The 24,970-nt window shown below is 42.0% G+C and overlaps 1 protein-coding gene across 2 annotated transcripts; it reads right to left on the reverse strand.

The window, feature by feature from the left end:
* Positions 1 to 9,120: 9,120 nt before the first annotated feature.
* Positions 9,121 to 23,774, reverse strand: LOC101785465 (CCR4-NOT transcription complex subunit 11). 2 transcript variants are annotated; one of them, XR_001164674.2, is made up of 13 exons: positions 23,493 to 23,774; positions 21,745 to 21,849; positions 21,004 to 21,087; positions 19,980 to 20,033; positions 19,730 to 19,869; positions 19,498 to 19,624; positions 19,280 to 19,417; positions 12,060 to 12,131; positions 11,911 to 11,984; positions 11,678 to 11,819; positions 11,448 to 11,548; positions 11,014 to 11,092; positions 9,838 to 9,899 (listed from the first exon to the last, which is right to left on the reverse strand). XR_001164674.2 is itself a non-coding variant. In XM_012848037.2 (12 exons), exons 1-12 carry the CDS (start codon positions 23,736 to 23,738, stop codon positions 9,802 to 9,804), a joined length of 1,359 nt encoding a protein of 452 aa, XP_012703491.1. In that variant the 5' UTR covers positions 23,739 to 23,774; the 3' UTR covers positions 9,121 to 9,801. The 2 variants fall into 2 exon arrangements, 1 of the variants encoding a protein (XP_012703491.1); XM_012848037.2 differs by lacking the exon at positions 11,448 to 11,548 and having other exon boundaries at positions 9,121 to 9,899.
* Between the last annotated feature and the right edge of the window lie 1,196 nt (positions 23,775 to 24,970).

Here is a 24,970-nt window from a genome sequence, read left to right on the forward strand (position 1 = left end):
GACGGAGCCACGAATGGACGGTAGGGATGGCAACGGGCAGATTACCCAGGAGCAGAGACTTTACAAATCCGTGCCCACAGGCAAATCCTGTACCTGTGCCTATGCCCGCACCTGCCGCCCGTCACGACCAAGAACTTATTCCCGCGCCCGTCACCAGTGGGCACAGTGTACCCACGGGCACACCTATGCCCGCCAGCACCTCCTCGCGCAGGACGTGGCCCCACCTCCACCACCGGCTCCGACACTGTCTTCGTGCCGACCCCCCCTCCCTGGTGCTCGTCCACCTCCGCCGCCTGCGCCTGCGCCGCCCGCTCCTCCTCACCCTCACGCTCCTCGTCGGCGGCGCCTTTCTCCTCTACCCCTCCCCCCTCTCCCGGCGGAGTGGTGGCGGCGGGAAGCAAGGGTGGGTGGCGCGCGGTGGGGAGAGGGGGTGGGCGGCGGCCGACAGGGGCCAAGGGTGGGCGGCAGGGAGGTGGCGGCACCTGATGTGCGGGGTGCGGTCGTGCGGCTGGGTAGGAGGATTGGAGGAACCCTAAAAATCTCCTATATAGTTGTAAAAGGGGTCCACATGTTAGCCACTATGTAGCGGGTCGCGGGTTTGCGGGCCCGAGTAAGATATTTTTATGCCCGCTAATTTTTTACCCGCGGGCACAAACTCAAACCCACACCCGTACCCGTAGGTACAAACTAGAACTCGTATTCTCGTCCTACCGAGTTTTTGCCCGCGGGCACGCGGGTAATTTGTGCCGTTGCCATTCATAATGGACAGGCAATAGGCCTTTATTTTTTTCTCTCTCCCTGATCAATTCCATACTTAATCACAGATTAGCAGTTTGGTGGTCCCACGTTTTTGGTGGCCTGTTCGGTCGCTCACATCGCACTCCCTCATCGACGGCCCTGCTTGAGAGATGGTGCTGTCTGTGCAGCTGCAGGAGGGCCGGTCACCCCTGTATACCTGTGCTGCCTGTCGTTCAAGAGTAGAAGGGCGCTTGTGGATGGATGATTGGAACGTAGTGTGGTTTATGCTACGTGAACACACATACGGCTCCTTCGGTCGGGAAGACTCCATGCCGGACCAAACCATTTAGGTTGAGATAGACGTATGAACCAAACATCCAGTAAATGTGGAAATTGCAATTGAACAAGCTTTTACTAAGAATCCGGATGCTTGTTATACGACGGCATACTTCGATACAAAAATATCAGTTATAATTGTCCATACGTATATTATCGCTCGTATGTTGATAGGAAACTTTTAGATTAGACTTAAATACTCCAATTGCTCCTAACGTCTCGATAGTAGCTGTAGTTTAATGGTTGTGTCATCACGGTATATATGCAGCAATAATAAAATGGCACAGAGATACTTATACCGACCAATAAATAACTCGGTGACAACACAACCTGACGAGGTTGTCCACTTGCATATCCATTCACGGAGATGTATGGATGTGGCTGTGGCTCTACCGATTTTCACCACGGAACCCTCATAGGGATCCGAGCTCAAGATCTTAGCCTCCTGCTGCTCCTAGGCCTAGCCGATTGCTGCGAATAATTGGCGAGGGCGTATAGGTGGAAGCCATGCAATGGACAGAGGCTAGCTGTGCCTCGCCAAAGGGCAGGCCCTGCTGTTGCGAGCTTGCAATGGGAGGCCACCACGCTTGCAAAGGCGATCTGGCGCCAATCATGCCCGCTGCACACGCCGCACAGTCTCTATCCGTGATGTGCTGCAACCCAGCCGTGGCAGTGTGACGTTATTTTATTGGCAAGAACGTATTGTTTCGTTTGTGAGTGCGTTTATATCAATATAAGCTAATGGCATGTTAGAAAAAAAAAGTATCGTAGGCCCCAGATTGGTTGGGAGCTTCTGGATCGAGGCACCAATCATCAAGCCCTCCTTTTTAGAAAAAAAAAAGCTATAGATCATCCGGGTGAAACAAAGTTCTTTCTCCCTGTCTGCACACTATTTTTCCTTTCTTCTCCAACTCAGAGAGATTAGGGGTGCCGGGTTAGGGGTTTCCAGGGTTAGGGGTTCAGGATTTCCGAGGTAGGTGCTCACCAGCGGCCCTAAAGGGAAGGTCGGCGGCGGTAGGCTGGCCCGGTGGAGGCGGGTACGGGGTGGTGAGGCGCGGTGGCGGGACGCCACTGGCTGGGCGGCGGCGGAGGGCGGTTGGGCGGTGCTAGGGCGGGGGTGACGTAGTTGACGGTGGAGGTGGCGAGCACGGGGGCAGCATCTCCTGCGGTGGAGACAACGAGGGCGGCGGCGGACGGCGGGGGCAGACGAGGAGGGAGGAGCGGCGGTGGGAGGGCGGGCCTCGCCGACGCGGCAGCGCGGGCCTCGAGCAGGTTGGTGGGGGAGTCGGGGGAGGAGATAAGATAGAGAGAGGGGGGAGTTGATCCGAGCTGCCGATTTTAGATCTAATGGCTAAGAAATTCGAGTGAAGAAATTCTTTATTTCACTTGGGTGAGTCCCTCCCTCTTTTAATTAATGTGAGGGCGACTCCCTCTTTTAATTAATGTGAACTCCCTCTTTTAATTAATGTGAGGGCGAGCACAGGTATGCATTCGTGGACAGTGTGGCGTAAAATAAGGATCCTCGATTAATTCGGATGACCTGACACGTAGTATATTGTTAGTTAAACTGATGGTTTTCCTTTAACGAGCTGTGTTCAAGTTTGAAATCCTTTTAATAAGAAAACTTTTTTTAGATATGCAAGTTGATTAAGCGAACGAGTTTATTTTTCCCTAGCCAAAGCCTAGCTAACAATGATGGATCTAAATTGACTAATTTTTGGTTTTGAAAATAAAAACAGGAACTGAAATATTAATGGATCAGAACAATCTCTTGAAACGAGCTTTTTATGCTACAAATCTAAGGTCCTTTTTCCCCCAAGATCTATGAGTGACCATGACGCACAGCTCAAGTCGGTCATGTTCTTTATCTCTTTTCTTTATTGTTCTATCACCATACCTTTTTGTGGGCAGGATCATAGCCAGGACGTAGCAGCTAGGCTGCATGGATCCCCAATATCACTCAATCAGATTGTGTCTCTGTGTATTGATTTTGTTTCTTTCATTTTATTTGTGTGACGGGATGACACCCAGCGCGTGTAGTGTATGACAAGCAAAAACGCATGACTTCATTTTACCAGGATGGAAAGGCAAGTTATTGACACGGGCTGGAAGATTGGCATTGGTAAATGCGGTCCTGTCGTCGATCCCAGTATACCACATGACTTCCTTCAGCCTCTCCAAATGGGCCGTCAATTTGTTCAGCTGTGGGTACCATGGCAACAAGTTCAGCTGACAGCTGCTGATGATACTATCCAATGGATGTTCTCTGGTTCAGGGAAATATTCATCCAAATCTGCATATGAACTACAATTTCAGGGGCCCTATGCAGAAATCAAATGGGACTTGATCTGGCAAGCAAAGGTTGAGAACAAGTGCAAGTTTTTCACCTGGTTACTCCTACAACGCCTGCTGCCCACCAATGATCGCATAATCAAAAGAGGTGGCCAAGCAGACCCGATCTGCAAACTGTGCAGGACCATGGAAGAGAAGACATTGCATATGATTGCCAAGTGCAGTTATGCCAGACAGGTATGGCGAATAATGGCACAATGGAATAATTTCCAATTGCAAGCCCTGACCAATGTGCATCGCCTATTAAACTGGTGGGAGCTGATGATCTCGGCTGGGACTGCTTCAAGAGAAGAACAAATTCAAACCATGATCTACACTGCTTGGAACATCTGGAAGGAACGCTGTCGCCGGGTATTTGACAACAAAGCACTATCACCAACTGATCTTTCTGCTGTAATCAGGAATGACATTGCAATGTACAAGCAAGCATTATTGTCGGAGGGTTAATAGTACTGTAAACATTAGTCTACTAGTTTTTTTCTTCAGACCAATTGGTCCTTCCCTGTAAATAACATTGCTTTCTACTATAATGAATGGGCAGAACACCTGCCACTAATTGCTCAAAAACAATCGGTACGAAAAATTGGACACTAAGAAATCCAATACGATCAGACTTTTATGCATTCATACGATTAGACTTTTATGTATTCATCATGTTTGAGCTAACCTGTCCAAGAAATTCAATTAGTATAAGATGACCAATAAGTTGAAATAAAAACAGAGTTATTTCGCCAAATTACAATTTTTTCCTAAAAAAGACAAGAAGGGAACAAAAGAATTGAATGAAATAAGACATAAAGGATTTTTCGCACTACATGAGATTTGAGTATCAAAGATTTCTTGCAGTGTTGGTACTAGCAGAGAGGCACAAAAATTGGTGCCTCTAATGTTATAATCATGGATATCTCTTTGTAACTTACTAAGGATGGTAAAAATAACAAAGAGATAACGCATAGCATAATTATTGGTGTTTGAACAAGAGATCACTCCTGTTTTAAAGATCTGAACTCAAATTTTCACTATCCAAACCATAATCATCATATCAGTGGGCACACATCATAGTTAGGCCGGCGCATGTAATTTTCTTGGCCAGTGACCATAAACACACTGTCAAGGAAATGAAAATATCTGTTACCTACTTACTACTCACATCCCTGCTTGAAGCTCTTATTTAACCTAGCTAGTCTTCCGTTCTTGACTCATGTTCCCTCCTTTGAAACAACAGCATATGGGGGGACACTTCACCCCATATTAAACATAACCATAATCATCGTGATCAGAACATAACATCACCACCGATTAACCTAACGACTTCTCCTCCCTACTTTATTCGGCACTAACCACTAGTTAATCACTAACCAGAATCACACACAAGAATGAAGCTAATACCACTGCACTTAGCAAAGCATGACTCTTATTTTATTTTGCTTGAGTACACAACCATTTCAACACACCCTATCATGTGCTTGACAAAGGGAGGATCGGAGCGTGGCGGCAGGATGGCGACCGCTAGATTCTTGGGTGCTCCTTGGTCTCCTGGCGCAGGACCAAGATCAACCCCAGCCAACCTTTGTTTAGGTCCCATCCTGCTCCAGAGTGCATCAGCAAGGATGTAATACTAATATATGCATGGATTGCATTGTGATGGTTGTGAATATATCTGTGATCAATCTGTCGATACCGTACCGGCACTTTGAGTGAACGACAAGGTGAACACGTATGTCCCTAAGAATTGCACCATTTAGAAATAATGGAAGTATTAATTTTGCTGTTCTTCAGTCTCCACTCTCCAGAGAGGAATCCAATTAAGAACAGCAAAGGAGATGGGAACAAGAAAACTGCAGCTGTAGGCATCTCATTTGACTGGAATTGATGTGGCTGCATGTTCCAATATTGTTGCGTCAGTTACATCGATCCAAGTGGATGGATGTTCAATCAAGTTATACTCAGTTGTGCATCTCAACTTATGCATGGAAAATTGATTTGGTGAATTATTGGTGTATTTAATTCTGCCGAGGCTCAGCTTGGGCTGTATTTTTAACTATTTTGAAAATAAGAATAGAAGTTCAATTATCTGAAGAAGAATTTGGACGGTTCAATAAAATAATGAAATTTGTTTAAAAATGTAAGTGGTGGATTCCTGAGCAATTTAGTGGTTATATTGTGCATGTGTTTCTGTGCCCATACAGCCAAATGCACCCTTTTCATTTCTTAAACATCACGTCATACAAAAGAGTCGCACCATTCTGTCTAGCCTTAACCCCAGGTTGTCTATTCAAGACCTAGTTTTTTTATTTTTTTAAAGGAAAGCTCATTTCACAACCCAACTAATATAATTCCTTTTGATGTCCATTCTCAAAACAAGAGAACATTTTCTTCAACATGAAAAATTCTAGTTTGATGAAATTAGTATCTGAAGTTGCACAGCTCAATATTATTATCTCTACTACTCGCATCAATGAACTTACTAAGGAGGACCATAACAGCCAAAACTTTCAACACAGCAATTTGGCAGAATTCTACCAAAGAAACCGGGATTCCTGCCGGAGTATTCCATCAAAATCATGACATGCCAAAGGCAACCTACCTGTAATGACCCCTAACAGCCCTATCAATCCCAAGACCTGTACTGATTTTACACCATTGTTGGTCCAACACCCGGTACAGTCTGCTGATCAACAATTCGACATATAACCAAAACTAGATAACACTTCTCATCCAAGGCTAGGCACTTAACACCCAACATCCGACCACCGCATTGAGAATAAAAGCTGCGATTAAGCAAGTAAAGCAGAACCGCAAGTATCAAACCCCCCGATCTCTTAACAATGGTGAATGTAATTAAGTACTGGAGCAAATCTAACTGCGAGATTTCTGCAGATGCTGCTGCTGCGCACATGGAGATGGCTGCTTAGTGGCCTGGTGTTCAACCAACTGTCCTTGGCATCTTTGTTGCCCATGATGAGTTGAACTATGCGATAGTGGCATATCAGCTTATGTGATTAGGAACTAAAGAGGCTTCCTGGGAAAATGGTGAGGATTTTCAAGTATCAAATTCTAAACATTTCTTCAAAGCCAACCAACAGTGGAATTTCACCATTTTCAGAAAATTGATTAGACAGCTTTTTTGTTTGGAAACCAATATATACTTCCAACACAAAGCTCAACAAAGTTGCAATCCAAATTTGAACAAATATTGAGCTAAGCATGTCTATAGAAAAATTTTAAATTGGAAGAAATTAATTTTAATTTATAAAGAAATGACCGGAGAACTTGAAAAACATGCACCTTACTGATTTGAACTTCTGACAGCAATTGAAATTTTGGAATTCCAGGCGATGGACGAGGGAGATAAAATAATATGGTGTGGGTTCAAACAAAATAAGGATGGAGGCACCAACAGAACATTAGACTGGAAGAGGACGATGCAAAGTAGAATATGAGTCCGAAAATAAAATCGGCAACGAACATGAAAAAGAGATATGCATGAAGAAACAGGGAACACTTCTTGCGATGACAGACCCCGTGGAGTAATGACTACAGCTGCAAATTGAGCAGATCAGATAGTTCTAACTAACAAACTTGATTTTGTTTTATGGTTTCAATTTTTCAATATCTAATGGTTCTCTTCCCGACCTTGTTCATACGAGAACATTAAGTAGGATCAAAATAATAGGATTTTAAACATAAATAAAGAACATTAAAACGTTGATTCTACTGACTAGAAGCGTAGAATTGAACTCCTAAATTCGGGTTGTAAGATCGGGATTTTGGTAATTATGCATATAATGGGATCCGACATGCGTGGCTCCACATGTCTGATCAACTAAATTATCACGCAGGTGGGGAATCTTGTGGTCATTATTCATAACCCTCCAATGCAGCCGCATTTTGGCCATGTGCCACGCATTAGAATCGATGGTTTAATAAACATTACACGACGTAGATCATGATCTATTTGATGATCCTCTCCACCGTACAAGTTCATCGCGATTGAAAATAATTAGGCCCGCTTCTACGGACGGGTAGCCATGCATCATTGCCTTTGGGAAGCAACACGAACAATAAATCAGCTTCTTCTTTCTATAATACTGAAAGTTGCTGTCGCGCAAAAGTAGCAAAAGTCCTGGGACAAAGGCATGCCGTTCTGTTAACTTTGTTAGGTTTCTTGTATCCAAGTGCCTTGAATAATTAATTCTGAATTTTCAGTTTTTGATTGGCCACTATTTGGGGAAAATGCAATATCATTTTTTTTACAAATTCCTATTATTGTAAGCTAGCTGCTGAAACAAGAAACGGTATAGAATATAAGAGTTAGAGAAATTATTTAGTACTTTCGCAAAACAAATTGCAATTCTAAGCAGATCAAAATGTTGAAGACCTGCTAAGGTTCAGTTCTGTACGGGAATTTTTTTAAATAAATAATATGTACGGAGAAGTGTAGAACCTCTCCTATGCTTCCCGTGGCAAGTACAAGGCATCCAGCGATACATACAGCCCCGGGAGACATGATACAATTGATAATGAATTAAGCCACTGAATAAAGCGATAAGGTCCATCAAATCCAGCTCCCTTTTGGTCGCTACTACTGAAAGTGCCTGTATTCTATACCATCAACTTGCACAGTGCACACTGATGCATCGAACCCGGTCTTAAGTACTGACAGATTAAGCGTGACAGCAATTGGTTTGGGTCATGTTCTGTTGTGCTCCCTTGTGTGTTATGCAACTAACCAAGGGGCACTTGTGGGCGGTTATGCGTGCTTTGGTCTCATGCAGGGAACACGAAGCATTTCTGCTCTGACAAATTTTGTTGCTGTTCAGGACAGGGAAAAAAAAGAGAGCCAATGCAGCGTTTAATTGATCCCGAAACGTGCAGCCAGTAGCGCTGTGTCTCTCTTTTTTTCATTTTTTTAGGACGTGCATAGCAAGTTTTTCATTAAGAAGAGAGGAAGTTTGAACATGTACAACTGGGATACACGACCACGCAAAAGACAGAAAAAATCGTTCAGGAATTTGAAACACAAAAAGAAAAACCTAAGGTATTCTAAGGCACATCAACAAGCGGATTCCTAGGAAGCCAGCCCAACCCCAAGTCCTAGCGCTGTGTCTCTCAAGACTCAAGTTCTTTGGTAGCCCAACTTGGGGCATGTGTGAACTGAACGATGCAGGAGGCCAAGCACCTAGATCACAACACATGATGAGCTAGTGCCACTCCAGGACAGAAAATCAGTTACAGCGAGATGTCTTGGTAAAATTGCAGTGAAATGTTACTGCTGCTACTCTCATTTCCTTCTTGAACTGGAGCGATTTTCTAAAATTATTTTTATATTTACATCTTCCGAGGGCGAGGCTCGAAAAACATCTCTATTTTCTCACCAAGTTTCGTCTTTGAAGTTGACTAGAAAGAATCCGTGACCCTAGACGGCAGGAATATTACCGTGCTGTGAAACACAGGGGAATGGGTGCTGCTGCTTGCCGGCCGGGTGCTGGTCAGCGGCACGACGCATGTCTGCTCCCATCGGATGCTCTCCCATCCGCTGACGAGTGGAGGGAACTGCGGCGGCGCTGATGCCAAGCAGATTGAAAATGCTTCGTGATTGCTTCACGTCCTCCCTTCTGAGGTCTTAATTTCTGAAGACCTGACCGCCCATATGTTTCGGAAATTCAGGATGCAGAATTTCGACGCAAAGGATGCAGAAATTCCCTATTATACATGTAACAAAATGACCCATGGTGCTGTCCAGATACAGCTGGTAACCTGTCTCTCAAACATGTTAAACAGGCAGTAGCAGTCTACCTGTATGTACTCGAACAGTTTTTTGAAGATAGAGGCATGACAAATTCAGGAGCACGGATTCAATCAAACAGGCACCGATTCTGACAAATTCAGGAGCAAAAGATTCTCAATCAAACCGGCACCCATTCCACTGAGACTAAGATGCACAGTGCAGCATGTATAGAGACTAATCCAACCTGGTAGTTCTGAGTTCATCCGACCATTCCCTCATCCCGAGTCAACTATGGGGCTTCCCCTTGTTGCCTGACAACACGAAAACGGGAAGACCCCCACAACTTCACGCTGCATGCAAAATACATTACATGACGCCACAAACACCGCCAAGACAACTAGCTCTACCTATGACCCCAACATGTTAAATGCTATGCCACTTTTCTTCCCCATCTTTCTGAGATGAAGGGAACAGCTTAACGACCTCATACATCAATAGAATGCTACTTTCTAGGAAGTCCAGACCTATGCGGGATTAGGTGATTAGCAGTTTAGCAACAAAAACACGGCCAAGGATGTACACAACGGAAAATTTTGTCTAGAGAACCGAACACCCCCCTCCCAAGCAGATCATACAGCGCCTCTTCATTCTAGAGATTTGAGGAGCCTGAACAGCCCCGCCGCCTCTCTTATTCGTGAGAAGGCGATGCAAAATGCTTGCACCTCGACGAAGAGATCTTGCACTGCACAAAATGAAGCATCCAGAAAAAAAATGTCATTGTCTGCACAGTATGGAATCTCAGTCTCAATCAACAACAGAATAATACACAAATGATCATAAGTCTAGTGAAGAAAGAAAAACAATGTGTACAAAATAGCATTCTTCTATGTAACAGTTCAAGGAACTGTCGATTTTCCCTGAAAACTAGTCATATTCTGTAAGGAGCCAGTTCAGGGCCTAAATGGCACAACTTGATGCACCTTTTTTGTGGAACAGATTGTAGTAAGTTCAATTTTCAAAAGGTGGAAAAAATCAAATTTAAAATTTCAGTTGGTTTTTTGGGAAATGGATTTCTAACCATACTTCTATTATTGTTCCAACATAGTTCCAGAAGGTAACATAATTTGCTGTGCATAAAATCCGTATAATTTAGAATTTCCACATATAATGAGTACACCAGTTTGTATTCCTTTTGCAAGCTCCTTCCTATAGAAAGACCAAACAACTTCGAATTACTCCCTCTGCCCTGGAATATAAGGGATGTTGGCACTGAAAATTGTCCACAAATATATGGAATTGTGGGTATATTAAGAAACCACATCTTAACTCATGCTTTAAAAAAACACCCCTTGTGCCTTTTTAAGCGCTGGTCTATCCCTAGATTTCACCCCATTGTTGGTTTGGACCAGTTTACATGAGGGCAAATGTGCCTTCTATTCTCCTTATATACCAGAATTGAGGGTGTAATAAGCTATATACGAAGAGAAATAAACAATTAAACATGTTGAACTTGAACACAGGCTTTCAACAACAATTGAGTTGATTATAAATTTAGAATCAGAAAGGAACCGATGAAAATCAGTTTCATCAAAGAAAAGCTCAGATCAGAGTGCTATTTGCATGAAAGCTCATTATTATTTTCCCAATGGACCAAATATGATGATTTGTTAAGCTGTTAACCATACTACTAATATAGATAAAAGTATAAAACTAAGTAGCTTGCAGAGAACATGCAAGTTCTAAATATTGTACAATTAAAGACATCTTAATAGTTTGGTCCAATACTTAGCAAAACAGAGAAAATAAATAAACTACATTAAAAGTGCAGTACAAGGATTGCACAGTGATGCACTCACCATTTATTATCTTGTTTCGGATAAGGCTCTGTAGGAAAACACATACTAATCTCACTAGCCTGTTTTGCATATACTTGTCCTGCAAACAATGCCAATTAACAAGCATTATCAGCACTCTACAAATTAAACAAAGTGCCATATGGATTATTCAGTTTTCATTCAAATAGCGAACAGAGACAAAAGTGGGCACTCAATTTAGCATGTGCAAGGAAACAGTAAATAGGAGATAGAAATACTGTCATATACACTGGAAGGAGTAAATATATGGCGCTACTCAATAGACACATCCAAACTTGGAAGTTGAAATATTATAGCATGATACAACACTTTGTAGGCAATATCATTAACTTAATTATTTATTCCAAAGAAAATCATGTTGAATTTGTCCTGAAACCAGAAATTAATGGCATGATTCCACCTGGAGGTGGTTGCACCTGGTATTGCAAGAAGAACGGATGTTGGGGTTCATAATATGCCATACTTTTGATTTGCATAACAAATGAAATTCACGTCCTTGGGGCAATCAGATTTTGATCTGAGGACAAGTAGGGATCAACCAATAATCTTTTTAGCAGCCCAGAACTAATGTTGGAATCATGTTACTATAATTATCAAGAGATGCTGATCTACCAGAAAAGGTGACATGCATGATTAAAAACCAAACCTGAATGTCGTCGCATGATCGAATACAGTTTGAGATGTAGTCATGAATGAATCCTGGCGGTAAAACAACTGCAGTAGTGAGCCTGTTTACTACTTCCATTGAATGCAAGCTCATTTCCATATGGACAAGAACATTAAAGTATCTGTCAAACAATAAGGCAAGTATGAAATATGATGTGAAGAAAAACAAAATAGTTACAAAGATAAAGAATACAAAAAAGCTATTATGCATACTCATCCATGTCCGGAGAGTTGATTAGCCTTGAAAGAACTTCGACAGCTATACATGTATTATGTTCAACAAGGCCCTGAAAAAAAGAATTATCAGATCAACAACAAAGCATGCAAAGAATTCAGCATATTGTCAGAAGCAAAGTACATACACGGAGCTTCTGTGGTGTCATCCCACAGTGATAGACTAGCTTCCAGTCCTTTCCCAAATCTAAAACAATTTTCTGCAAGAAGTAATAAATTCATTAGAGATGTAAAATTATCAAAACATCACAATACAATACAAGTGTATGGTTGGGGCAACTATAGAGCATCTGCTGTTACATGCATGCCAAGGTAACCAATTCATTGACCTACAACAAACTGCATATAGCCAGCTACTACCACTGTAGTACAAAAATGTTCGAGTTTACTTATGATTTATTTACTTTGTACTCCACGTTTCCAGATATAGCACTCAAATTTTGTATTCCTAATCCTATAACTGACTTTCCTTTTTTAGAGGTTTCATTTTCAGTTTTTCCTCTCTTTTTTGGCATCAAAGCTGGTTTCAGTTCATCATTCAAGAAACACAGGGTAACAAGAAAGCCAGTGGTTAACCGATCACTCCAGAAAGATGAAACAAAGGTGTAGACATGTCAGATGCCCGTAGGCAGCACCATAGGGATGGTTAAGCACCCAGCAAGACACTAGCCCGGTAACCAAGAAAGAGGGAGATAAGTTCAAGTAGACTTTAAGCTGATTTCCATATCTTCTCAAGAATCTGCAATTCTCTTCAGCTTAAAATAAGGAGACAGGAAGGGGCAGATTTAAGAAGAATGCAGGGCTTGAACCTAGGTCTGCCGACTGAGATAGAGCTCCAGTAGCCGGTAGCCCACGAAAGCACCTGCTATTCTCATCAGCTTAAATAACTATGCAATTAGGATTTAGGATTATGCTATTATAACATAACTACCCAGCGAACAATCATCATATCTCTGAAAAGGGTAACAGATCTCTAACTAAATATGTTATTTAAATAGACAACAAGAGTTTAATCTTTCAAACTGTGAACCGACTCCCTCTAATAACCAGCAGCCCTTACCACTAGACCTAATTTCCGGGTTCCAGGTTAACTCAAGAATGAGGTGGCACACCTAAATCACTGTGGAAAAGGTCTTGCAAAAACAGAACTCAACAAATTCAAGAACATACCTACGAGGTTGACTACAATATCTATTACTACTTTAAATTGAGTTGGTGACCACAGTTTGTTCACCTTTCTTTCATCTCCTTTAAGAAAGTCTTGAATTTTTTAGATCCAGCTACTTAGGCCCGTGAATAAAACCATCCAAATAACCCCACAAAGTGAATTTGCCACCTTGCTCATGACGTAGCCAACAATCTTTCACTTGCTTGGAAAATTAAACATTTGAAAAGTTTGTACTTTACAAGCCTACACTTTTGGCAATACATAATCCATGCTCTCTCCCTTCACTCTGCATCTCTCTTCCTTGACACCAACACCACTGACACATCACCATCGTTGCTTATCCCCATTCTTCCATCGTTCTTGTGTCCACCCTCAAAGCAACTAGCGGAAGGGTGGAAAGGTTTAATTGGACTTGCCAGCAACTGTTGGGCTGGGCTACATAAAGAATATAGCAGAATGTCCAGGTACAACTAGGGCAAAACTAAGGCAACATCCCTACTTGTCCTCGCTGCAAATCTGTCGATGGAGATTCTTACTTTCTTATCTCCTTATGTGTAAATTTGAATTGTTTGTTTTTCTTTTGCATGACTAGCATGGTCAAGACATCCACGAATACGAAACTTAGATTGAAATTTTCTTTTGTGCCTTCATCAACCTGGACTTGGATGGGTATTGATTTCTTTTGTACTTCTGAGCATTTGGCAACTACCACGGGGTTGAAGCCATCTATTGAATTTGAATTGATTTATTTTCTTTTGTGTGTCTAGTACAAAGTTGATATCCACGCATGGAGACTTGTCTTTTCTTATGTTGGTAAGTAACAAAAGCTTGCTTTTTTGTTTAGTAGTCATCTAAAACCTTCTTATTTTCTCTCCAATCCATTTCGGCTTTCAATATGTATTTGCTTGCCTTTGCTCAGCCAATCACGGCAATCTCATGACCAAAGTGAGAGGCCTAATTGCAACAATGATGGCACAAGGGACCCCCTTGGATCAAGATATGTGTTGGTACCGACAATGCTCGTGAGGAAGCCAATGAAGCACATAGATACGGCTCAAGTGGAACGCACAAAGTACAATGAGGCTTGAGGATCTGCCACACATACCATGCTAGAGAGAAAATAGACACCAGCACATGGGCCTCATAATCCAACTTTTTTGTAACTTTAATTGCTAAGTCTAAGAACGCCTACAAAAGGATTGTCGGGATCATAGATTCTAAATTAGATCAAAGATTTGATGGTAGGATCACAAGTCATAGGATCGATGTTAGAATATGCGACGATATGATTCAACCAAAACAAACTTCAAGACTTATGGTAATATTTCAAGAGTGATTTGGCACTAAGGTTAATAAATATTAACAATATGTCCGTGTCTTGTGTTGTTTGCTTGGTGGCCCACCTACAACCATGGATGTAACATACCCTAAAATTGTTGTTGCTCCCAATTCATGGATGCTATTAGCTTCTTTCCCTAAGTACTTTCTCCACCATTGATCACACATTGCCGGCCATGATCTTGAACAATTGACTAGCAAAATTAGTTGCCCACAGCACCTCATTTGTCAACTCTTTTCCCCAATGCATGAAGACTCACATGTTCTCCTAAATCTCCTTGTTCATGTTCTCTAAGTCAACCACACGGATTCACCTCAAAAGGAGTTTGACACAAGCTCATGCGACTCACAAGAACACTACGATTGAAGCAATATGCAAGGTCATTCCTATGCATAGTTATATCGTGATTCCACCTCCATCTCCCTTCTCATGTTCTCTAAGTTAACCACTTGGATTCACCTCAAAAAGAGTTTAGTGTACGCTCATGCGAGTCCAGGGAACACTGCGATTGAAGCAATATGCAAGCTCATTCCTATGCATAGTTATATCATGATTCCACCCTATTCTATGACTTGGAACATGAATGGGGAAGGATAATGTCAATGCATTTGGGGCCAAGAACACCATCAATGTGGGACCTTTTACCATAACGACCTAAAGTACATGACCAAGCAACCGGTTATACCATTAACAACCATGACTGGCAGGTTCCATCAAGACATGGCTTCCCGGAATTAGTTGCATGGTATTTGTGTGGTTCCTTCAACTCCACGCATTGTACTCTGTGAGTACTGCAATTGAGAGACGCAAGAAATCTATGGCATCAAAACCTTCCAATATGGATTGGGAAGAGCCCAGTCCGTGTCGCAACCATAATGGTCCTTAACCTCTACGGGAGAACGTTCCTTGACTTGTAAAGTTTTGCTAGTCAAGGCACCCTTGACTTGTCAAGTATGGGCATTTGAGGGACCCATCAAATGGGAGTACTATGCTAATTTTTGGGTCCATTAAACATTAGTGCTTCCTACGGGAAATGGAATATATAATAGAAAGAAGTCCATTTTGGCCACCCAACTATCCCCAATTTTAATTTTGGCCCACTTAAATACTGCTAAAATTGACATCTTTGGCCCTCCACCAATTCCATCATCATTTTAGGTGCCCACATGGCAATGGCCCACCCTTTAGATATGGATGCTGCAAGCACAACCCAACTCAATGCCAAAAAATTTAAAAAATCCACCCTGTAATTCTAATTTTTAGGCAAGCCTATCCACCATCTCTCTCATCTCGTCCCCTACAATCTAGTAACATAGAGATGGCTAACCAAATCTCAAGAAAAGTTGAGAGCAAGGCGACACTATCCCAGCACCCCATCGTCATTGAGAAGGACGAGCGAGGTAGCAACTAAGGAGGCCGGTGTACCTAAGTGGAAGAAATCATGGACGGACCCAGCCACCGCAATAGCACCGCCAACAAAGCTAGAAGTTGCAGCACCACGAGCCTTGGTCTGAGGATCACATCAACAAAGGAAAGATGATGCAGCGAATATCATGGTCATAGGTGATCCGTACAACGAATTGGCTATAGAGCATGTTGGTTCCCATATTGCACAGGATGGCTCTAGCATTTGCTCAGCTTGAAAGGAGCAAGGGACATGGGTTCATAAGGGGAATATGGAAGAGGATGTAAGAAAGAAGACCAAGAAATTGAGGAGACTTTGTTGGCCCGTTATTTTTGGGAAATTTAACCACATCAACGTGAATAAAGCCCAAGCAATGTCTTATCTTTGACCTTCTGTACACAACGAAGCAATGATGATTCGACAGTAGTGAGTTGTGCAGCTTGGGTTTGCATGGAGATGTGGATGGGTGTTTGAGGAGGTGATGTGGTGATGCAAGAGCTAGCTAAATAGAAAGAAACTAATATGTGTCAACAAAGAAAGACGATGTTGAGAGCTCATAGGCCTCCACACACTCTCACAGAGAAAGACGACGCTGAGAGCTCATAGGCCTCCACAACGGCAAGCCACACCGCATGGATGGAATAACTATAGGCGAAGGGTTCAGCTTTCACAGCCATGAGAAGGGATTGCCGATTGATACGGAAGAGGAAGATGACGCGGAGAGGCTGACTTGTGGGCCATTGGCCTTTTTAAATTTATTTTCTACCACTAAGTGTTAGCTGACATGATGTCATGGCTCCTAACATGGAAAAAAACACTCAACAAACCACTTACAAGTGAAAAGTATATGATATTGACAGTTTCAGGCTGTATCTTGTCCATTTTAGAGTTCAGTGGCCAAGATCGAACTTCAACAACAGTTTGAAATCAGATCTTTTCCTATGCAATAGGCTAACTTTTCTCTTATGTGGACCAATCTCAGATTCTCCTATCTATTGAATACCCAAGAACTATGCTAAGTAAATCAAATAGAGTATTAATCTAATAACATAGTAATAAATCACTATAGATATGTCCACAATGTTTATCTTTTGTAGTTTTAGTGTTATTTGTAACCCGATGATTGGGTTGGCCCACTACCATGTTTCCGACTGCGCCTGCTGTAGACCTTGCCGAGGAATGCACCCTTACGAGGTATATTTATACATTTCTGTTATGGAATATACACTAAATATTAGCATTAAACAAACTTGAGCACTATGGCATTTCCAATAATAGGCTATATAGCATTCAAACAATATGTAGCACCATCCAAAAAAATGTGAGTGCAGCATTTGCAACAAAACAAATTTTTAAAAGCCAAGCATGATAGTGCAACAAGCTCAAATACTTATCTTGGAGTTGTTGATTTTGAATAATGCAATAACTTGGATCTTTTTTACCACAATAGAGCAGTTTGCACCCAAATATCACATCTATCACTATCTACTATCACAAAACTTTATTAACACATTTGCTTAACCAACTGTTCAAAACACTACATGTACACGTGTAGTATTCTAGTGAAAAAACAATGCATGATTGCATTATATGAGATTGAAAGAAAAAAGAAGGATGTTCTACACTTGGCACCAAAAGGAAAAAAGAAAACTCTATAGTTCAGTGTATTTTCCTACAAGAACATCCTTTCAAACCTCCATCAAGTGTTCTTCTAGCTGCTTTGTGGGAGTCACTCATTTTTTATTCATGTGTCTAGGTTCGTATTTCTAGGTGAACTATAAACCCATCTTTAAGACTAGTTTCAAGCAGACCTAAAGATTCACGAACTATCAGTTCGTTAAAATAAAAAAAATGTATAGTAAAAAAGAAATACATGAAAATTCATATAAAGCAAACAATGATCTATTTTGAAAACATGATTCAGTTCCTCCTTTTTAAACAAAATAATAGTTAATATGACCAAAGCAACAGATTATAGTTTCCATAAACTAGCCAATTTGGCATAATTGAGTAGGTATGACTCACCACGTCACCCTCTATACTCTTGTACAGAAAAGCATGCAATTAGTCCTAGAGTCCTAACCTCTTGCGTGCAATCAACCATTTAGCATTCCCCGACTGTCCTTGTGCCCTATGGACTCCTCTAGTTGCCCCTCACATCATAACAAGTCACCTCAGGATGAGACTCCTTGGAATGGCCAGCCATTCGTTGCACTAAGTGTTGGGTTGCCAAGTTGCCTGGGCGTACCATGCATTTGCGCACCATTACTTGTCTTCTTAGCAATCAGATGCTACCATATTACATAACCTGCTCCCTTGGTGGCATTCACTTTCCATAACCAACACTTACACAACCATATTACACAACATTCAGCAACACCTCAATAGCTAGTGCTTCACCACTCATGACCACCAATTACACAACCAACACTCAGCAACACATCAGTTCTTGTCAGTGAAGGACTTGGGATTATGGCAACAAGGACAGCTTACTTTGAGATGGAGAATAGACCGCATATGGATGTGGTCCTAGTCCATCTACTGCTTTTTGGATGTGGACTCTACCCACAAGGAAGCAACAAGCAGACCATGGCTAGGAGACTTACACGCATTGCACAACAGTTCTAACAGGGGAGGAAAGATCCCAGTAAAGTGCATGGCCAAGCGACAGAATTTGTGGTGTTTATTAGGGCAGCCTGGTCTACTTGGGCAAGAGAGAAGAGAAAAGGAGTGAGGAAGAAAAAAGGAATATGATAAACTTCTTGACATGTGTGACCCTATGCTAACTATTGAAAGGCCTAAAGCCTCACAGGCAGCCCAGGAGCTCACGCACAGAACACACACGTACACAGTGGTCTTTTTTGGTGCTGCAATTTCTTGCTGCCTTTTCTGTTTTCTTCTCTATTTATACACAGCCGAGAGCTACAATAGGGCCTGTAATTGAAAGCTGATAACTACAGCCATCACTACCTTGATTGGCTTATTATTCTCACTAACTAGCAGCTGGAAATCTGCTAAGTAAATAGGCTCTGCACCTAGCCACTCTGAACCTGGACAGGCTCTGCACCTAGACACTCAGAACCTAGACAGCACGCACAGGATTACTCCTAACAACTATATCTTTATCCCTAACATAACAAAGAACTTGGTACCTCATAATCCCAAAACAAGTGAGCCAAGGAATTAGGGACATTGGCATTGACATGTATTCAGGGTGGACTTACATTGCACCGATAGTTGCAGGGCACATGTAAGACCTTTCCCAAATAAAAAGGGATCTACTAAAGAAATAGCATGAAGGGATTAGTTCTATTTTTCTTGAAAATATTTAAATAAACGAAGGGATGTAACAAGGCGCAGAACAAAAAATAAATGGTAAAACACTCAGAGCTCTAACAACCGCATGCTTTTGAGAAAATAAGATTGCAGAAAGAACCTCTTGTTGGGCAGGTGCAAGTGGACCTTTACAAGCTTTTTCGACAAGATCTCGGATCACAGCCCCTCGGCTAGTGTCTGCACACATGCTACCATCCCATAGTAGCTCATGGTTGTTGTCTAGGTTCAGCCACTGTAACTGTATATTCATAGACAAATGCATATATGTTCAGAAATAAAAATGGCATATGAATAAACAACTCTCACGTGCAACCTTACCTCCCCTTCAAGAATTTCAAGTCTTGGTGGAGGGGGACGTATCCATTGAGGAGGCAATCCTTTGAGTGATGTTTGTTGAAGTAAACTAGCAATCATGTTATCTCTATTTGGTTTGATTGGTGACACCCTATAAATATTGAAAAATTCTTAGTTCATAACCAAACCAATAGAAGTAAAATGAACTCCAAGCTATGGATGCCCATCAACAGTCATTGCAAGAAGGTATGCATACTCTGATGAACTCCCACCACTTTGAAACACATCTGGGTCAGAAATAGCACTTCTGACAGTAGCACCTCTGAAACTACTCTGCACGGATGATGCAGCATCACGGGAGCATTGCTTCTCAAGCTGCTCTCTCGGCAATAAGACCTATAAAATAGATGCCCTTCCGAATAATTAATCCAACATACACTGGATGTAATTTGTCTATTAACTGTATCCACTAGGTTTCATAATTATATGAAGGTACAATAATCTACCTGAGATGCATAATCAGATCCATTCAAGTAATCTACAGCAGACTGCTTCAGAACCTGTACATAGGCAGAGTTATTATACAATGCCAACTGTAGAATGTACAAATTGAGAAGTGCATTACAAACTTGTGAAGTACATCATTCCGTAAACATAAAAATTGAGAACTACCTCATAAACATGGTGAAAGCAGATCATTTCTGATGTATGTCAGGAAGGTGACAAGAAACTAATGTCAAACCTTTTAGTATCTAAGTCCACTGCCCTTAACATATAAATCGAACAATATTATAATGCCAGAATACCTAAATCCCAAACATAAGCAGTCTTGCCAACTTGATTGTAGTAATATCTGGTCTTTTGCTACAGACAATAAAATGTGGATAACAAGGAGAAGCTAGCAGAGCAGTAGAGAAAAAACAGCTCTGAGTTCTAAAACCAATCAGGAATTGCCAACTGCAACTGTGAGTCATCCAATACAGCATGCTACCATTACCATCAAGCATGTAATCAAACACTTCTATTCCTTGTTCTTTCCTGATCATCAACAGTACTCCATTCAAAGTTATAAGGCACGTGGGCATTTCAATATTTTGACTTTGAAAGTTTTGACAAACAATGGACTAGTTCTGTATAGCTTTTGTGATACAGAAATAGTAACACTAGATTTTTATAATCAATCTACATTTGTAAAATCATGATTTTATAATTAGTAACAATTATTACAAGGAATGATCTTGGTCAAAGTTCAACTTAATTCACACCTTATAAAAATGGATGGAGGGAGCATTATCTTATAACCTCCTAACTGGGTTTCATCTTAAAGGTCTTAAAATATATCTTTCAAGATATATCTGAAAACAAGATGGACTATTTACATATGCATATAAGCGTCAGCACAACTATATTTTAGGAAGGAAAGCATGTCGCCATGTTCCATCAGTATCTTATGCTACATCTCAGCACTTGTGCAGCCTAAATTCATGTAAAGTTTCCATAATAAGCATATGTAAATAGAACAAGAAATACCTCATTATTGTCCCCATTAGTCAAACTTAACAAAAGTTGGAGAAATACCCGTTCTGCTTTCTCAGAGGTTTCATCACATGCAGCCTGCAAGAAACAAAGAAAAAAAGGTCTCGAATGACTCCAAACATTATATGCTTTATGTAACACTTCAGAAAGCACAGTAGCAACAGGTTCACATAGCTTAAGATAAAGAATGTAGCACAGTAGCATACACATCACGAAAATAAGGTAACAAGTTTATAGAAGGCCCTATGAGAAGGCAAATAAGTAAATTGCAGGACATTGACCCTTTGGATAGTGATACCAATCAACAAAACATAAAGGAAAAATGTAGAGATCAACTAAGTAGTTAGGAAAAATTTATTTTTCTATGTCAGAGTGGATGGCATTCACTTGCACGCATGTCATTTCAATAGATGGATTAAGTGAGACTACAGCTTAGACCTGGGGTTTGTTAAAACTGTAGCTCAACTGCCAATGGCAACTGAACATCAGCATGGATTAAGTAATCCCTTGGTTAAGCAAGATTAAAGTTAGGCCTGGAGTTATTATATATAAAAATGGAATATCATGGGCAACTGAAAAGTGGGTGATTTATGGAGTAGGTTTACAGATTTATTTTTTCTCCCTTGAATGTTTGGCAATGATTTTCCCATTTAGTTAGCTTTAGTTAATGCAGGTGGCAAAGAATTTACAACATGAAAATGAATCACAAAGGAATAGGTGAGTTTTACAGCTTACATTTATTAAAAGAGGAACAAACGGATTTGCCAACTGTGAGGAATAACCTTGATGTAGAATTGCAAATGCAATTAAACGCTCAGCAGGTTGAAGCATCATCTTGTCCTGATCGGAGAAAAAAAAAGTAATATTGAAGCCTGGTTTTTGTTCGCTAAGAGAATAAATCCAAGAAATAATCGAACATCAAATGGAATAATGAACTGCCTGCCTGCGTATATTATAGTAAGTTCAGTGATAGATGAACAAAAAGGTCCTTCAGGAGAAAAAATATCCAGCAAAATGCTTGCTGAAATAGCCTATCCTTAAGACTAAACACGTTAGTTAAGACTGGACTGTAGAATCATATATACAAGTCAAACAAATCTACAATGCCAAGCCTTTAGCAGGATGAAATGAAAAATGACATCAAGCCGATCTACTCTGGAAGCCTCTTATGTGTGTGCCTTTCTATTTATAGTTCTCCAAAAGCAGGAAAAAAATAATAACTCAATTATGAAATAGATGAGACAAAATTATTTGCCATGTTTTCGTAGAATTATATAAATGTAAAAAGGTTACGAAAACCTTACGAGAACACATTTGCTCTATGTAAATCACTGCATTTCACTAGCCTTTATTCTATTGAAAATACAGGACACATGCAACAATATGCATACCTCCTACAGCCTTTAGTGGAATATGAGAATATAATAAAAAACCAAAAGGTATACTTCCAGCAAAAATGATCCAAACAGCAGAGGAAATCTCATATCCGCCTATTGATTATCCCAACTATCAGGTAAGAAGAGACCATGATGTTTGTATAGAATTTCATGCCTAGCTGAAAAGGACAAGTTTTCCTTGTTCCCAACTTCTCAGGACAGGACCCTGGAGGATCTTGTGCACTGTGGTCAGTGGAGGGTTTGGCTTACACTACATGGGCATAGTAGTGCTGAGGCACTGCCCCTTACACTGTTGACACCAGATCATTGCAGTGGAGCAGTGGTAACTTGAGGACAAAGATCGTTGTAGAAGCACAAAACAAGCTGAAACAGAAAAAGATCCAAGCTACAGGCACCAAACAACCTCATCGGTACCTGATACTTTTTCGTTCGTGAGAAGTAATTGACCTACAGGCAATCCACTCTGCCCCAAACCAAATTCCTACAAAACCTCAGCAGTAACCAAAGCAGCAAACTATGTGCAAAATTTGAAAGGGGTGTACAATTAAATTGCCACCCCTAGTGTTCTCAGCCAACCGTATCCCAGAAATCCACTGAAGCCTACCAATACAAGAAGACAGCTAATTTGAAAAAAGGAAGGCACAATATAATTTTTAAATTTTCAATCGTAAGTGTTCACCACGAGCCACAATTCCCCAATCCACCTAAGCAAAAACTTACAATAATTCTTACACTAGGGATTTGTACGAGCAAAGCAGCCAGAATTACAGACATCACGGACTGCCCGCCACGAAATGAGTTAACATTCACTAAATCCCCACTTGGAACTATCCAAAAAGGCACAAAATTCACCAATCAAACCAACAATCGGATTAGCCAGGCCCAGCCATTGCCTCAGAACATAACAGTTCCCCAATCCACCAGGTTCCCAAGCCTCCACCCACCAGTATGCCCACATGCTCGGCCCAAACACCCCTAAAAGCCCGACCGCACAACAATCCAATTTTCGGGGCTCTAAGCAGAACAGGTGCTGAAACTAGGCATCGGCAGCGGGGAGGGAGTCGGGGATCTCGAGAAAGCACGCACCTCGAGGACAAAGGTCACGGCGGAGCCGAACCGGAGCCGGCGCTCGGGGGCGATGCGGGCGCGGAAGTCCGCGACGGCGTCCTCGAGCGGGCGCGAGACGGCGGAGACCAGCGCCAGGAGGTCGGCGCACTCGCCGCCCCGAAGCGCGCCCACGGTCACGTAGGCGGACGGCTTCGGGGCCGCAGCCGGGACTGGGGGCGGCGGCGGCGGCGAGGCGCCGCCGGCGTCGTCCTCGTTGTGAGACATTGGTCGGGAGGGGGAGCGGGGGAGGGGAGGGGTTAGGACGAGACGCCGAATGGGTTTATTGGCTCCGATGGGCGTGTGAGAGGTTTTATCGAATTGGACGGTTTTGACCTCGCCGTTTGAACAGTGACTAGTGAAGTTTCAGACGCGGTACATCTAACAAATATTATGGCCCTGTTTGGAACTTATAATACTTTTTAACACTTTTCTATCCAAACACTTATGTTAAAAGTGGGGCGTTAAAGTTTCACACTCCATTTTTCATAAACACATGGAGGGGTGTTAAAATTTGCTAAAGGCTCTCCACTTTTTTCCAGGTTACCCCTTCTCTCTCCTCCCTCTCTCTCCGCCGGCCCTAAATGAGGGGGCAATGGAGTCATTTCCCACCAAAGGTGTTAAAGTTTAACACATCATTCCAACACCCTAATGTGTTAAACTTTAGCACTCTATTTGAGAGTGTTAAAACTTTAACACTTGTTAAATTTTAACGCAAGGTATCCAAACAGGCCCTATATCAAGATGCGAAAACCTTATCGAGCGGGCGCGCTGCTGCGGTGTAGCAGCGAACGGACACGCGGCACCCAGCGCCGCACGCACGTGGAGGCCGCTTGCGTGAGGAGCGGAGCTCGGGGAGACTAGAGTGGGGCTGCCGCGGTGGGATGTGGGTGGAACAGACGGCGGCGGCGGTGGAGGCCGGCGGCATCGGGGTAGGGTTAGGGATTTGGGTTTCTGGGTTTGGGGCATTTCCATGGCCGTGGGCTTAAAGGATGGCTAGCGGCGGCGGTAGGTGTCGGTGTTTAAACCCAGCAACCTACCGAAGGGGTGCCCGAGGTAGTGTTTCGGTTAGTGGGGCTCATCGAGATGAGGAACTCGAAGGTAAAAACATATACATGATTTAAATAGGTTCGGGCCGCTAAATAGCATAATACCCTACGTCCTGTGTGTTGGTTGGATTAAATTGCTTCGGAGAGGGTCCTGCCTCGCCTTATATTGCCGAGGGTAGGGTTATAGGTCAGTTGGTTACAAGAATACTAGTCAGGTATGACTACAGGAGTTCTACTCTTATTACTACGAGTACTTTTCCTAATCCTTGGCTAGTTTTTATCTTTCTATGTAGACTATGCCGTTCTGCGCTATAGTCTCCATGTCAGATACATCTTGGTATCCAGCCACATATTTTAGGACTGTCCAAACCTTCTGGTGGGCCCATAGATGTATGTACGATATGTTGGGAT

The sequence above is a fragment of the Setaria italica genome, chromosome VIII, assembly GCF_000263155.2.
Source record: "Setaria italica strain Yugu1 chromosome VIII, Setaria_italica_v2.0, whole genome shotgun sequence".
NCBI lineage: Eukaryota > Viridiplantae > Streptophyta > Magnoliopsida > Poales > Poaceae > Setaria > Setaria italica.